The following is a 14,615-nucleotide window of genomic DNA, read 5'->3' as shown; positions in this document are numbered from 1 at the left end:
ACTGTCTAACCTGTGTAACCTAACCGGGGTCCAAAAAGATCTATGTGACAGAAAAAAACATGTTTGTCTCATAGATGCTGACGCTGTACATCTCATCCTCCAAGTCCAAATTCGTGGCCATCGAGATGCAGAAATATACTGCTTTATCTCAATGCTCCAAATGTCTCTAAGACCATTCTTTGGTTTTTTATTCAAGAAATCAGATATTAATTTATACCACTGGGCAGCCTGATGTCCTAAAAAATTCGTCTGGAAGGAAAGGACCTGCAAACTGTAATGATTTTTTAAATTTTGCCAATCAGGGAACACCTTCTGAATGGCTTGCTTCCACTGCAACCATTTATAATTTTGAGACTTAGCAATACCAAATGTTTGTTGCAGTCGTGAAAAATAAAGCACTTTCCCATCTGATGTAACATCATCTAGTGTACATATACCTGCCTGCATCCATTGCTTCCAGAAGATCCCAGGCTTGCCTATTTGAATCTTGGAGTTTAACCGTAAGGATTGATAAGTGGATTTCTCTACTGGAATATCTGTTAATTTGTTAATAAATTTCAAAGTTTTCCAGGTGCCAAATAAAATACTATTGTCCTTTACATAACTGAGTAATCTGATACTCAACACGTGAAACAGTCTTAATGGGGACATCAATTGCTACTCTAAATATAACCAGTCAGGGAAATTTTCCATGAGCTCAGGGAGGATCCAGTACATACCAGAGTCTTATACAGGGGCATCAATACCTCCTTTTTCCTACTGGCTATACCTCTCCCTATGTACCCTAATATCCTTTTAGCTTTCGTTGTCACCTTTTCAACCTGTTTGGCTATCTAAAGATCATCACATACAATCACATCCAAGTCCCGCTCTTCTGTCATGTTCTTCACCCCTACACTGTACTGTTCCTTCAGGTTTTTGCAGCCCAAATGCATGACCTTGCATTTCTTAGCATTACATTTTAGCTGCTTTCGGTCAGAGCACCCTCTTATGGGCTGCACCCAGGGCAGACTGTCCCCCGCTGCCTCTCCATTGGGCATGACAACCCCACTATCCCAAGTGATTGGAGAGCTGAGGGGGTCACTTAATTCTGTTCCCCTGACACCTCGACCTTTAAATTCTTTAGGTTTTCACCAGCAGCAAGCAACAAATCATCCTCCTTGCTCTTGCCAGCTCTGAGCCTTCCCTCTGGTGCAACTTCCTGATCCCATGAACAGCAAATTGCATCAGAAGGAAGGCTCGGGCCAATGCAAGCAGGTGGAATGTGTTGGTGCTCACTATCCACAAAGAACTAAAGGATTTAAAGGTATCAGGTGAGGGTCAGGGAGTGGAGTTAATCGACCCCCTAATCTCCGGGAGAGAGAGAGATGCTGGGAGTCTTTAGTTGGCAACGCTTGGAGATATTCGCCAGTCACATCACTACAGTGCCACTGATGGGTGGGCCTGTGTCCACCTGTGGCTATGCTACTGCTGTGTGGGTACCTTGGTCCGTTTTTTGTATCATTCCCTTGAGATTGTCACTGGAATGCTTTCCATGTTTCACTACATATATTTGAAATTGTCATGTCTTGCTGATATCTGACCTAAAGAAAAGGGATTTGCCTTTGAAAGCTTGTCAAGAAATATACTAAGTTCAATTAAAAAAAAATCATCACCTTGTTTTCCTTTCCTTTTCTTTCTATCTTTAAAATGGATAAACACCTTAACCTAGGGCAGGGCTAGGCAATTCCAGTCCTCGAGAGCCGGAGCCAGGTCAAGTTTTCAGGATATCCACAATGGATTTGCATGCACTGCCTCCTTGAGATGCAAATCTATCTCATGCATATTTATTGTGGATATCCTAAAAACCTGACCTGGCTCTAGCTCTCGAGGACTGGAATTGCCTACCCCTGACCTAGGGTTACCACATCGCTCCAGATAAAGGAAGACAGATTGAGATATCCGGGTTTTACTTCCATGGAATTAAAACCCGGATGTCTCAATCTGTCCTCTTTCTGGAGCCTTATGTTAACCCTACCACAACCACACTACATTAAGAATGATGTATGTTAGGTGGTGAGATTTTAGTTAATTTTTTTAGCCAATTAAAGTGCAGGGTTGTAGTAGTTATCATTGCTCCTGAAGAAAACAGCATGATAGATTTTAAATTAGTTGCCTTTGCAGTGTTTCTTCCTTGGTAAGCAGCGTTATGCTCAGTAGCCAGATAAGGGCACTGCAATTTCCTGAAGCTCCTTTAGACTTCTCAATAAGAGATATAATGTCAGGAAAATAACCCTGGTTAGCAACGGCAAATGTCTGAAAAGCACAGATCTGAGAGATGGTGATTGACGGCGTGGGAGGTGGATGAGCGAAACAGCTTCCTGTCTGAGCCAGCATAGCCTGTATTAATTTCCGGTCTGTTTATTTTTAATCATTTTTATTGGTTCTTGAAGGAAATGAATCAGCTTCTACAGGGAAGACAAGCGCATCTGCTAATATAGTAGGCATTGAACAGCTTTCAATAGGTTTTCCTACCTCACTAGGACAAGCTGTCTTGATTCCTCCCCTCCATGGCCAGTTTGTATTTGCCTGCAAGGGCTTCTGCCTGTTACGTAGAAACTGGTGTTGAAAAAGACAAGAGGAGTGGGACACCTGGCTTGAAGGAGAAGTGAAGTTGCTCCATCACAGTGGTGTCTGTGTTTTTAATTCTGTATCTATTAAAGAAGGAAGGGTGGTGAATCGGGCTTTAAGAGGCAAATTTAATCACCTGTCAAAATGTTATTCTGTCTCATTATTTGCACCTCATTTACCCAAGTACCTCATTTGCTTCTAATAGTAAGACTGAAAGGTTAGCAGCAGTTTTGTGCATCAGGGTATGGGGAGATGAAAACTAATAAGTCCTTTAGAAGAGGTGATTTTATTTTGAGGCAAATGTACATAGAAACATAATGGCCCATCCAGTCTGCCCATCCGCAGTAACCATTATCTCTTCCTCTCTCTAAGAGATCCCACATGCCTATCCCAGGCTTTCTTGAATTCAGACATAGTCTCCGGCTCCATCACTTCTTCTGGGAGACTGTCCCACGCATCTACCTCCCTTTCTGTAAAAAAGTATTTCCTTAGATTACATCCTATGCCTTCATTCCAGAGCTTCTTTTCAAATGAAAGAAACTCGACTCATGTGCATTTATGCCACGTAGGGTAGGTTCAAAAAAACAGCACAAAAATCCAGGCACCAGAATATTGCATGCTAAACATGAATTTTTAAAATGGTCATTCTATGTGGAATGACCATTATAGAATACTTCTATAAGTTGGTTGCTTTGTGTATGAATTGTAGGCGCAGGCACTTACATCATGTCAAAGCTGGTGTAGGAATTAGGTGCATAACTCCTAATAGTCTACAACATACATGCTTAATTCCTAGGTATACTCCTGCCCTGCCCTCTCCTCCCTCAGAAGTTGCACAAGATAGAATTTGAGCGCTTTACTTCTAGAATCGTGACTAAGAATTTTAGTGTGTTAGAATGTGACATCATCCCAACACAGTAAGTTATATGTACGACTCCAGCATAAACATATTGGCCCTGATTCTCTAAAAGTGCGTCCCGATTTTAGGCAGCTGTAGGCGTCCTACAGCTGTCTAATCAGCCAATCGGGATGCACGTTTTTTTTAAAAAAATGCTCCCCAGGCAGGCCGCCTATATTGAAGGCGAGGCCCGCAAGACACCTAGGCCCTGATTCTGTATAGGACGCCCGGGAGAGGCGTCCTATTCAGAATCGGCCTAAACTAAACCCCGATTCTGTAACCGGCGTCCATGTTACAGACGCGGGTTAGAGAATCGGGTTAGATTAGACACGGCCCGCTACACTTATCGCAGCAAGGGATCTCTCTGCCGCTATAAGTATAGCGGGCCGTGGCCCCCTGACCGATCACTGGCAGGAGGGTGCCCAAACCCTCCTGCCCGAAGACGCACCCCCTTCCCCGACACTACCGACCACCCCCCCTGACACTACCGATGGCCCCCCCGACAATATCGGTCGCTGGCAGGAGGCTGCCCAATCCCTCCTGCCCGAAGACGCACCCCCCTCCCCGACACTACCGACCGCCCCCCCCCGACACTACCGATCGCCCCCCCCGACAATATCGGTCGCTGGCAGGAGGGTGCCCAATCCCTCCTGCCTGAAGACGCACCCCCCCCCGGCGCTAACAACTCCCACTCCACCAAACCTGTTCTTACAGATGGGTCTTGCACGTCGAGCAAGCAGGCACACCTCGTTGAAATGAGGTGGGCCCGCCCCTTCCCGGCCCATCCCGCCGAAGCCTAAGGCCTGATTGGCCCAGGCTCTAGAAGCCTGGACCAATCAGGCCTTAGGAATAGCGGGTCCGCCCATCCCTACTAAGTCTAAGGTCTGATTGGCGGACCCGCTATGCCTAAGGCCTGATTGGTCCAGGCTTCTAGAGCCTGGGCCAATCAGGCCTTAGGCTTCGGCGGGATGGGCCGGGAAGGGGCGGGCCCGCCTCATTTCGACGAGGCGTGCCTGCTTGCTCGACGTGCAAGACCCATCTGTAAGAACAGGTTTGGTGGAGTGGGGGTTGTTAGCGCCGGGGGGGGGTGCGTCTTCGGGCAGGAGGGATTGGGCACCCTCCTGCCAGCGACCGATATTGTCGGGGGGGGATCGGTAATGTCGGGGGGGGGTCGGTAGTGTCGGGGGGGGGGGCGGGCGGTAGTGTCGGGGGGGGGGGTGCGTCTTCGGGCAGGAGGATTTGGGCACCCTCCTGCCAGTGATCGGTCAGGGGCCACGGCCCGCTATACTTATCGCGGCAGAGAGATCCCTTGCCGCGATAAGTATAGCGGCCGCGTCTACTTACAATGTAAACCAGCATTTTGCTGGCCTACATTTTTAAGCTTCTCATCTACTAGGGAGACGTGTAGGGCCGCCTAGGTTCAGCCTAAGGCCCGCCTAAGGCCCTTAGACGAGCTTAGGCATCTTGCGGGTCTCCCTAGGCTCCCGGAGGCGCCTTCAGGCCTGCCTGGGGAGCATTTTTTTTTTAAAAACGTGCATCCCGATTGGCTGATTAGACAGCTGTAGGACGTCTACAGCTGCCTAAAATCGGGACGCACTTTTAGAGAATCAGGGCCATTGTCCTCAACCTCAGCATGACTATAAAAAAAAGAAATAAATGTCAACAGTATGAATATAATTTAGGGCTTCTTTTATGAAGCCGCGTTAGCGGCTTTAGTACGCGCAATTTTTAATCACGCGCTACCCCCGCGCTAGCCAAAAAGCTACCGCCTGCTCAAGAGGAGGCGGTAGCGGCTAGCGTGTCCAGCGGTTTAGCGTGCGCTATTAGGCTACCATGGCTTCGTAAAAGGAGCCCTTAATGACGGAACTAATGGATAAACATGTTTAAACAAGTGTTGTAAGATCAAAATGAAGTAATAACCTGCGTGTGAAAGTTCATCTAAGTGATACTTTAGCAGAAGTACGTTTTATTTCCTACTTATTGTACGCACACAAAGACGTCTGCATCCATAAAGATATGGGGGGTAATACTGAACCATGGCAGTCAGTGTTTGATTTTCATGCTGGTTGCTGCAGTTATTTTATACCGGATATTTACGGCCTCTTTTATAAAGCCACGCTAGCAGCTGCCACGCGGCAACGGCCCTGAAGCCCTTTAAATCTCTATGGGCTTTGGGGCTGTTAACGCAGCGCAGCCGCTAGCGCGCCTTTGTAAAAGAGGCCATTAGTGTTGATGTCTGAATACTGGCCAGTGCTGAATATAAGGGTAAAAGATCCAGAAAAGTGGTACATATAATATTAATGTTTTATTATGGTATACTGTACAGTTCATCTTTCAGTATATGGAATGTATGCTTCCTAATATCTGTACCACATCTTTTTAAGAATCTTATCAATCTGTGACTGGAGATGATTGACAAACTGAACATAACAGCTGAAGGACTATAAGTCCTGTCTAGTCTTCCCTGTTTTTTCCTTTTGCAATACTGTAGGGCCCAGTTTTCCTTTACTTCTTTGCACTTTATTTATCTATCTATCAAACGTATATCCTGCATTATCCAGAAAATCTAAGCAGGTTACAATAGGACATTCACAGAAAATATCACAGATGCTGCTCAGCCAATCAAATTCAGATCAGTACTGTCAGGGCCTTCAGGGGGTTTGGAGAATCCCCAGCCCATGAGCCCTACTTTTTTATTGGGGGGGGGGGTTACTTTTTGTTTGATGCAGTTTGACTGGTTGAACAGGCAGCCTACTCAACCAATCAAACTGCATCAAGTAAACAGTAAACAAACAAACAAAAAAAAAAAAGCTGGGCTGTAGAGATGGGGATTCACGGAATTCCCTGAAATTCAGTTATAGAATGAGAAGGATACTGGTTGCACGTGTTAGGTGGGAAATTACAAACTTAATTTCTCTGCAACTATGGATATTGAGAGTGAGATTCTATAAATGGCATCTAACTCGATGGGTGCCTAGGAAAACAGCACCTACTGCATATCAATCAAAGTTAGCTGCCGTATATAGAATCACGCCTAGTGGCACCTATATATTATGCCTAGAATCACGCTTATGCCTTATGCCTTAGAATCAGTATATTAAGCCAGGGTTTTCTTAGCCTAAAATACTGGCACCTAAGGTAGGCATCTGACTGAATCCACATCCAAACTCCTCCCCAAATCCACCTCTAATTATGCTCACTTGTCGGTAGGCGTCTCAGTGTAGACTCCTGATTTTTTAACATAACATAACAATCCACTTGTATACTGATAAGCCTCTCAGTTCGGTTCACAAGAATCAAGGAAACTGTACATACACAGTGAACTACAAGCTCCGATATTAAAATTTATCAAATAAATCTGTCTTTAGCATCTTTTAAAAGCTTTATAAGGACTAGAACCTAATGCCATCCTACTAAAGCTCTTGTCCCAGCACGCCGCTAGATAGACCAAGATTCTCTGAAAATAGAGCTTATAAATTCAACCTTTAATCGTGGGAAATGAAAATTTTTTTCTGGGATTGTGTATATATCCTGTCTTGGGAAAAGGCATTCCCAGGGAAATTCCCCTAGGACACCCCCAAAAATATCATTTTTAAATTGGTATGAATATATTGGCACTTTCAATTATCAGCACCAATTAAGAATAATTAAGTTAGGCCGCTAGATCGGCACCTTTTATAGAATCAGAGCCTGAGTGTCTATATAAGAAGTTAAAATGATGACATATGGGTACCTGGATTCTGAGTTATGATTTTTCCTTCCAGTTTGCAGATTCATTCAACTTTAATCCTCACAAGTGGCTGCTTGTGGTCTTTGACTGCTCCACAATGTGGTAAGCTTTATGACACAGAACAAGTTGAACCTAATTTAAAAAGTTGATACTATATGACTGTTCTTTAATAATAATAATTTATTTTCTTATATACCACCCCACTAGCAGTTCTGGGCGGTTCACAACAGTAAGACTGAAAATTTCAGTTAGTAATACAATTTTGAAAAAAAACTATCATAACTACTACGTCGTTAAGTACATAATCAGCTAAAAATACATTTAAAATATAAAACATAATAAAAAGTACATTTGAAATGTGGAACCTAAAAAGAACACATTTTGGGGCTCCTTTTACAAAGCCGCGCTAAGGCCTTAATGCGCGGAATAGCACACGCTAAATTGCCACACACGTTAGCCGCTACTGCCTCCTTTTGAGCAGGCGGTAGATTTCCGGCTAGCGCGAGCTATAGCCTGCGCTAATCCAGTGCGTGTGATAAAACCGCTAGCACGGCTTTGTAAAATGAGCCCTTAGAGTCTCAACAATCTTGTTTATTGAATAGATATGTTTTCAATAATTTCCTAAATATAGGATAAGAATTGGCTTGAACAGTCAACGGAATCATCCAGGAGTATCTAATGCAGGTGGTCTAATTCAACTCTGAAAATTTAGAGGGCAGCTCTACAACAAATAAAAGAAAGGCAAAAACCAACTGGTACCCAGAATGCAGAAAATAAAATAGCTTGAGAAGAGCCAGTAGACTCAACCAAATGTACTTAAAATTAGTCAATATAAAAAAGTGGTTCAAGGTATACATGCGTCCAGACTTTATATGCTATCTACCAACCATCTCGGCATCACAGCACCTACATCAGGGACAATTTTTTTTTTAATATTTAATTTAAGTCTTTGCCCTTTAGGACTTGTCTGCTGTCTAATTTATGTTTCTGGTTTTTCTGTTTCCTTTTGTTTTGTTTCTAGATGAATATAAATGTGAGTCTGACTTGCAATAAATTTTAACATGTTGGGCTGTTTGGAAGATTGCATATAAAATCCGGACATATTCACAGACCTTGAGCCACCATTTTATATTAACTATTTTTTGATTTCAAATATTTTTATTGAAGTTTTAGTAACAAAAACAGAGTTACATAAAGAACAAAAAAAACAATGAACAAGTGAACATAGAGGTTCAAAAGAACCATCCAGAATCCAAAGATTACAGAGTACACAATGCATGTAATATAATGTTTATGATACTTCACTACAAAAAGGAACACAAAGAAAACCTGGAGGCTCAAAAAGAACCACTGCATAACCTGAAGAGGAGAGAGGACAAAGAGAGGAAAGTTAAGAAAAAGGAGGTCGATCAAACAGAAGCTGAAAGAGAGAGACTAGTGATAGAAGAGAAATGAGTAGAGAGTGATGAGCAAGAAATAAAGAGTACGGGGCGGACATCCCCTGCCAACCTGGAACGACAAAGGGAAAAGGGAAAGAAAAAGAAGAAAAATTGGATACAGTCGAGGTCAGGTGAAACGAGAGGAAAGACAACAGTTAAGGAGAGTAGTGTTGTATAGGTTCCCATATCTTAGAAAAGCGCTGTAGTCGGTTTGTAAATTCGGCAGCTTTCAGTTCATAGGAGTGAATCATAAGAACAGTATTCCACCAGAAAACAACATTAAGCAAGTCGGCAGATTTCCAGTTGTGAAGAATCATTTGAATAGTTAAAGCAATTAAAATATTAAGGAGAGATTGTTGACTGGCGGAAAGAGGATCTGACACAGCTAAGGCTCTGTAAAGCAAGACTTCAAAAGAGAACCCGAGGAGATAGGGAGAATACGTTGAATAATGCGCCATATTTGTGTCCAGAAGTCCTGAAGAATAGAACATGCATAAATCATATGATGAAGGTCCCCTAACTCCGCAGCACATTGCCAACACATATTGGAATCTCTAAGGCCAGCCAAATACATCTTGTTAGGTGTCCAAAAGACTTTGTACGCAAGGAAATAAAGCGACTGAGATAAGCTGGCGGACGCTGTTGGGCGAATTATTTTACTGAAATAGCGATCCCAATCCTGTTCGGATCCCCGCCAGGTGGAGTAGGACAACCAGATATCCGTGGACCTCTTAGATCTAGGGTATAAATGTGAGCGAAGTTCTTTATAGAAGAGGGACGTGGTATGACCAAGTTCTAGAGCTAGTCTTGAGAGTGTCATGAAAGGAGAGGTTTGAGTATAGGAAAAAAATGGATGGTGAACATTTAAGTAGACAGTGAGAGAGTTGAATCCAATGGAAACATTCCATTGCAGGTAAGTCGAACCTGTCCATGAGCTGGGCAAAAGAGAGGAGCTTTCCATTATCCACGACCTGATTTAAGGTCCATATCCCCTTGTCTACCCAGGACCTCCAGTAAATAGGACGATTGTCAATACAAAATGAGGGACTATACCAGAGAGGAGAAACGGTCGTATTGCATCTATCGGACCCGGAGATAACATCAAAATGTTGAATCGTCTGGAGGGTGGCATGTATGGTGGTAGAATTACAAGGTAATGAAGAGGTAGAAAGGAAAGATAAATTAGATAATGGGATCGGGCGGACAATATGTTGTTCAACTCGAAACCAGGCAGCCAGTTCATCGGAAAGACTAGGCTCCAGTGTCCAATATGAACTGTATCGCAAAAACGAGGCAATATGATAGAGAAAAAAGTCCGGAAAGCCCATGCCCCCATTTTCTTTAGAAGATTTAAGAATTTTCAAGGAAATTCGAAGGGTTTTCTTACACCAAAGGTAAGCTGAGAGCTTCGTTTCAATACATTTATAAAACTCCTTAGGGGCTAATCTAGGGAGCATGGAAAGGTAGTAATTGACAATCGGTGTAATAGTCATCTTAATAGCCTCAAGACGTCCCCACCACAGCAAGGAAAGAGGGGACCACCTCTTTACCAAAGCATCAATCTTGGATGTTAAAGCAGCTAAATTAAGAGACATCATGGTATCAGTATCATGGTGAAAAAGGGTACCAAGATATTTTAAAGAAGAACTGGCCCATCGAAACGAGATAGGACCACAATCAGCCAGTGAAGTAGAATCATTAAGAGGCATAACCTCGGATTTATCCCAGTTTATGCGATAGCCGGAACATCGCGAAAAGTCAGATACTAATTGGAGAAGAACAGGAATGGAGGAAGCTGGATTTGAAAGAAACACCAACAGATCATCAGCATAAGCTAAAGTTTTAATTTGTAGAGAGCCCGCAGGGATGCCAAGTAAATGCAGATGTTGACGGATTGCCAAGAGTAATGGTTCAAGAGCTAGATTAAATAGGAGGGGAGATAAGGGGCAACCCTGCCGGGTGCCTCTGCAGAGAGAAATGGGGGTAGATAAAGAATCATTGATCCGTAGTCTAGAACAAGGATTATTGTATAGTAATTTAATCCATTGTATAAAGTCTGAGCCACATCCGAACCATTGGAGGGCCGAAAATAAATGATTCCATTCCACCATGTCGAAGGCCTTCTCGGCGTCCAAGGAAATAGCTATCATTGGTTCAGTTGAGGAGTGGGCAATGTCCAAAACAGAATGGAAAGTGCGTGCATTATCACCAATGAAACGGGCTTTCATAAAGCCTACTTGATCAGGATGGATAAGGATGCCCAAGATCTTATCCAATCGAGAGGCAAGAACTTTAGCCAAAATCTTACAATCAGTGTTGAGTAAAGAGATAGGACGATAGTTGGCTACCCGTGTTTCATCCCTCCCTGCTTTGGGTAAAACAATAATGTGCGCTTCCGTGAAACCACCTTGATCATCAGGATTGGAGAAAAGATATTCGAAAAGATGTTTCAGCCAAGGGGTAAGATCAGTAGAGAAGGTTTTATAGAATTCCATCGGAAGTCCATCGGGCCCTGGTGATTTATGTGAGGAGAGGGATTTTATAGCCTCGAGAATCTCGGTCTCTGTGATAGGGGCACCAAGACACGAGGCCTGGGAGTGATCCAAAGAGGGATGGGAGATATTCTGGAAGAAGGCAGAACTAGAAATAGAGGAGGAATCGATAGACGAGGAGTATAAAGCACTATAAAAAGTGGCGAAGAGCTGGGATATGGAGTTGTCATCTGTAACAGAAGTACCATCATCTCTCACCAAAGCAGCCACTCTGGATCTTTGTTTATGATTAGCCAAGTAACGAGCCATAGAATGACCAGCTTTATTGGCAGACACATAGGTACCTGTTTTGGAGATTAAGAAGTCCTGTTGAGCTCTAAGCTGAGATAATATATTATATTCAACCTTTTTCTGAACTAAATCCGGAGACATATACGTAAGATTATTCGTGATCTGCTGGCGTTCCAATATAGAGATATCCTTCTCCAGAGATTCCATATTAGAGTGATCTGATTTACGCTTCCAAGCTGAAAAGCTAATTACTTCACCTCTGAGGGTCGCTTTAAAAGCTTCCCATATGTTGGTGTAAGATTCAATGGAAGAAGCATTATTAGTGAAAAAGTCCGCAATAAAGCTTCGGATTTTATCTTGGAAGGCAGAGTCCAGGAGAACGGATGTATTGAGCCGCCAAATTCGCTTAGGATGTGCGTGTTGTAGTTCCACGTGTAACCCGATGGGAGCATGGTCCGAAAGAATAATAGGATGAATAATAGCCGCTCGGATCGTAGGGAGGAGAGATTTAGAAATGAGAAAGAAGTCAAGCCTAGAGTGAGAGCGATGAGGGCCGAGTAGAACGTGAAGGATCGCTCACCCGGATGGAGTAATCTCCACGGATCGCAAAGGCCAAGGTCTTGAATAACATTATGAAGTTCAGACCGCATTTTAGAGGGACGGAACTGTGAGTGAGAATGCCTATCTAGATTAGTATCTAATGGGAGATTAAAGTCTCCGCCAAGTATTAAAGGATAATCGGCTACATCTAGTAGTACGTCCCTCAAGGAATCCATGAAGGATGGCAAGTGAATGTTTGGAGCATAAATATTGACGACGGAGAAAGAGAAGTCACCGATCTGAGCTGATATTGCAATCCATCTACCTTCAGAGTCCGACAGTTGATGTATTACGCGAGCTTGTAACGAAGTTTTCATAAGAATGGACATTCCTCTCTTTTTATGGAAAGCAGGGGAAAATACATGCGTAGCATATCCAGGAATACGAAGCTTGGAACAGTCTATGGGATTCAGATGAGTCTCCTGTAACAAGAGAATATCATAATCTTTCGCTTTAAGATAATCTATAATTTTCTTATATTAACTATTTTTAATAACTTTGGTTGAGCATAGTGGTTGCTCTACTGCTTTTTTGTTTTGTTTTTATTTCCAGGAGCCTATTCTTTGAAGAAACATAGGAGCCTACTTTCTTTTAAACAATATTAGTCTAACTGATGATATACAGTACATGCTTAAAGGTTTGACGCACTTTCAACAAAGGCAACAGGCTTAAGTCATATATGCTCAGAGTAATTCTTCAAATGTATTAGTATCACACTGAGTTCATATATACAATTTAAATATTAGAAGTATTCTCACATGACCTCACTGACACCACCTAATGCTCAATAAGCTTTCAAAGCGTTAAGCTTTATGTGTCATATTGTCATAGGTCTTTCAAATCTTATATTCTCTAAAATCTTTAGCGTGAAAATTATTTAAATAAAGCTTTTACTTAACTTAATTCATAATCATCTCAATCCATCAGTTTTTAAAGATGCTATTATATCTGGGAAGTCTTAAAGAAACTGCTGGATTGAGATGATTATGAAGGATTAAGTTAAGTAAAAGCTTTATTTAAAGCTTTCTCACGCTAAAGATTTTAGAGAATATAAGATTTGAAAGAACTATGATGATATCTGATGTCATTTACTATGTTACTATGATATGGCACATATGAACGTTTATTGAGCATTAAGTGGTGTCGCTGAGGTCATATGAGAATACTTCTAATACTGAATTTGTATATATTGTGACAGGGAAGCTCCTGTCACAGGTTCAAAACCTGCTTTAAACCCTGCCACTAAAGAAAATGTGCCTATTCCTAAGCCAAGGAAGCTGCCCATTAACTCTGTTACCAGTGCTAAGATCAGATAGGCAGGGCAGAATAGGGAAGGGATGGCACAGAATACCTGTTTCAAGCCACTATAATCCCTTTTATAAACCATCTGTTAATTCTCCTGTAAAACCTCTGGTTAGGCAATCTGACACAGCAAGAGTTAAGGAAAGGGGTAGAGCTGACAGGCAGAACATGGTTAGAGCACCAGTAAAAGTTCCCCAGCAAGATAAATCAAAGCCAGCTGAGAGCAGAGAGAGACAATCAGGAACCTGGAGGGAAGGACGTTCCTCACAGAACAGGGAACTGAAGGCTAGGAGCTCTGTCTTACTGCCTTCTGCTAAGAAACCCCCTGTCCCACAGCACTGCCATGCTGACCAAACTTTGCTTTCCAAGCAGAGGCTAATTGGAAGGGAAAAGCTCCATGAGCAAAGCTGGCCAAATGCTGTTCCAGAGGATAACTTGTACCCAGCTTCAGAGAGTGAGGAGTCCCTTATGGAAGTAGAGGGCTATGTCTCTGAGGGGGAGGAAATGGAAGCCCTAGACTACATGTCTGAATGCAGCATGAGTCAGTAAGGCAATGTGTGGGGGAAGGGAAGGGAATGAAAATTTGTTCTATAACAATGGTCTAAAGCAGTGGTTCCCAACCCTGTCCTGGAGGACCACCAGCCAGTCGGGTTTTCGGGATAGCCCTAATGAATATGCGTAAGAAAGAGTTGCATATCATGGAGGTGGCAGGCATGCAAATCTGTCCCATGCATATTCATTAGGGCTATCCTGAAAACCTGACTGGCTGGTGGTCCTCCAAGACAGGGTTAGGAACTACTGGTCTAAAATACTTTAAAGAAACATTTCTGTCCTTATGTGGGACTGTAAAATGAAAGAGAGTTTGATGTGTGAATGTGAGCAGAAATTAATCCAGAATCCCTGTATGCAAGCAAAGCATAATGAGTGGGGGATGGGCTCATGCTAACTAATGTTAGAAGAGGAAATCAAGCCCTGAGTTGATTCAGTGACCTGACATTTCACATCCCTGATAGTGGGAACTTTTGGGAGGGGAATCTTAGATCATTAAAACAAGGGTGGATGGTTCCTAGCCCACTGCCCAGAAATAAGAAGGGTAGTGGGGGTATTTATAATTCAGGTAGTCAGGTGGGGAGAACTTCCTGAAGAAACAGTGGGAAATACAATAATTGTGTCAAGCATTAAAAGGTGTGGAGCTAAAGCCCAAGGCCGGCTGGTCCACAGGGGCTCTTGCATATAAGTTCTTGAAACCAGAA

At 42.9% G+C, this 14,615-nt stretch overlaps 1 protein-coding gene across 3 annotated transcripts in view; it reads left to right on the top strand.

Annotated features, from left to right (window-relative positions):
- DDC (dopa decarboxylase) overlaps positions 1–14,615 on the top strand; it is a 192,549-nt gene that overhangs the window by 123,191 nt on the left and 54,743 nt on the right. For all 3 annotated transcript variants that reach the window (XM_033930502.1, XM_033930503.1, XM_033930501.1), the window contains one exon: positions 7,273–7,340. In XM_033930502.1, the coding sequence (XP_033786393.1) occupies positions 7,273–7,340 (68 nt within the window). The remainder of the gene's footprint in view (positions 1–7,272; positions 7,341–14,615) is intronic.

Source organism: Geotrypetes seraphini, chromosome 2, assembly GCF_902459505.1.
Source record: "Geotrypetes seraphini chromosome 2, aGeoSer1.1, whole genome shotgun sequence".
NCBI classification, from domain to species: Eukaryota; Metazoa; Chordata; class Amphibia; order Gymnophiona; family Dermophiidae; genus Geotrypetes; species Geotrypetes seraphini.
Note: the sequence above shows the minus strand (reverse complement) of the source record. Positions and strands in the feature narration are given on the sequence as shown.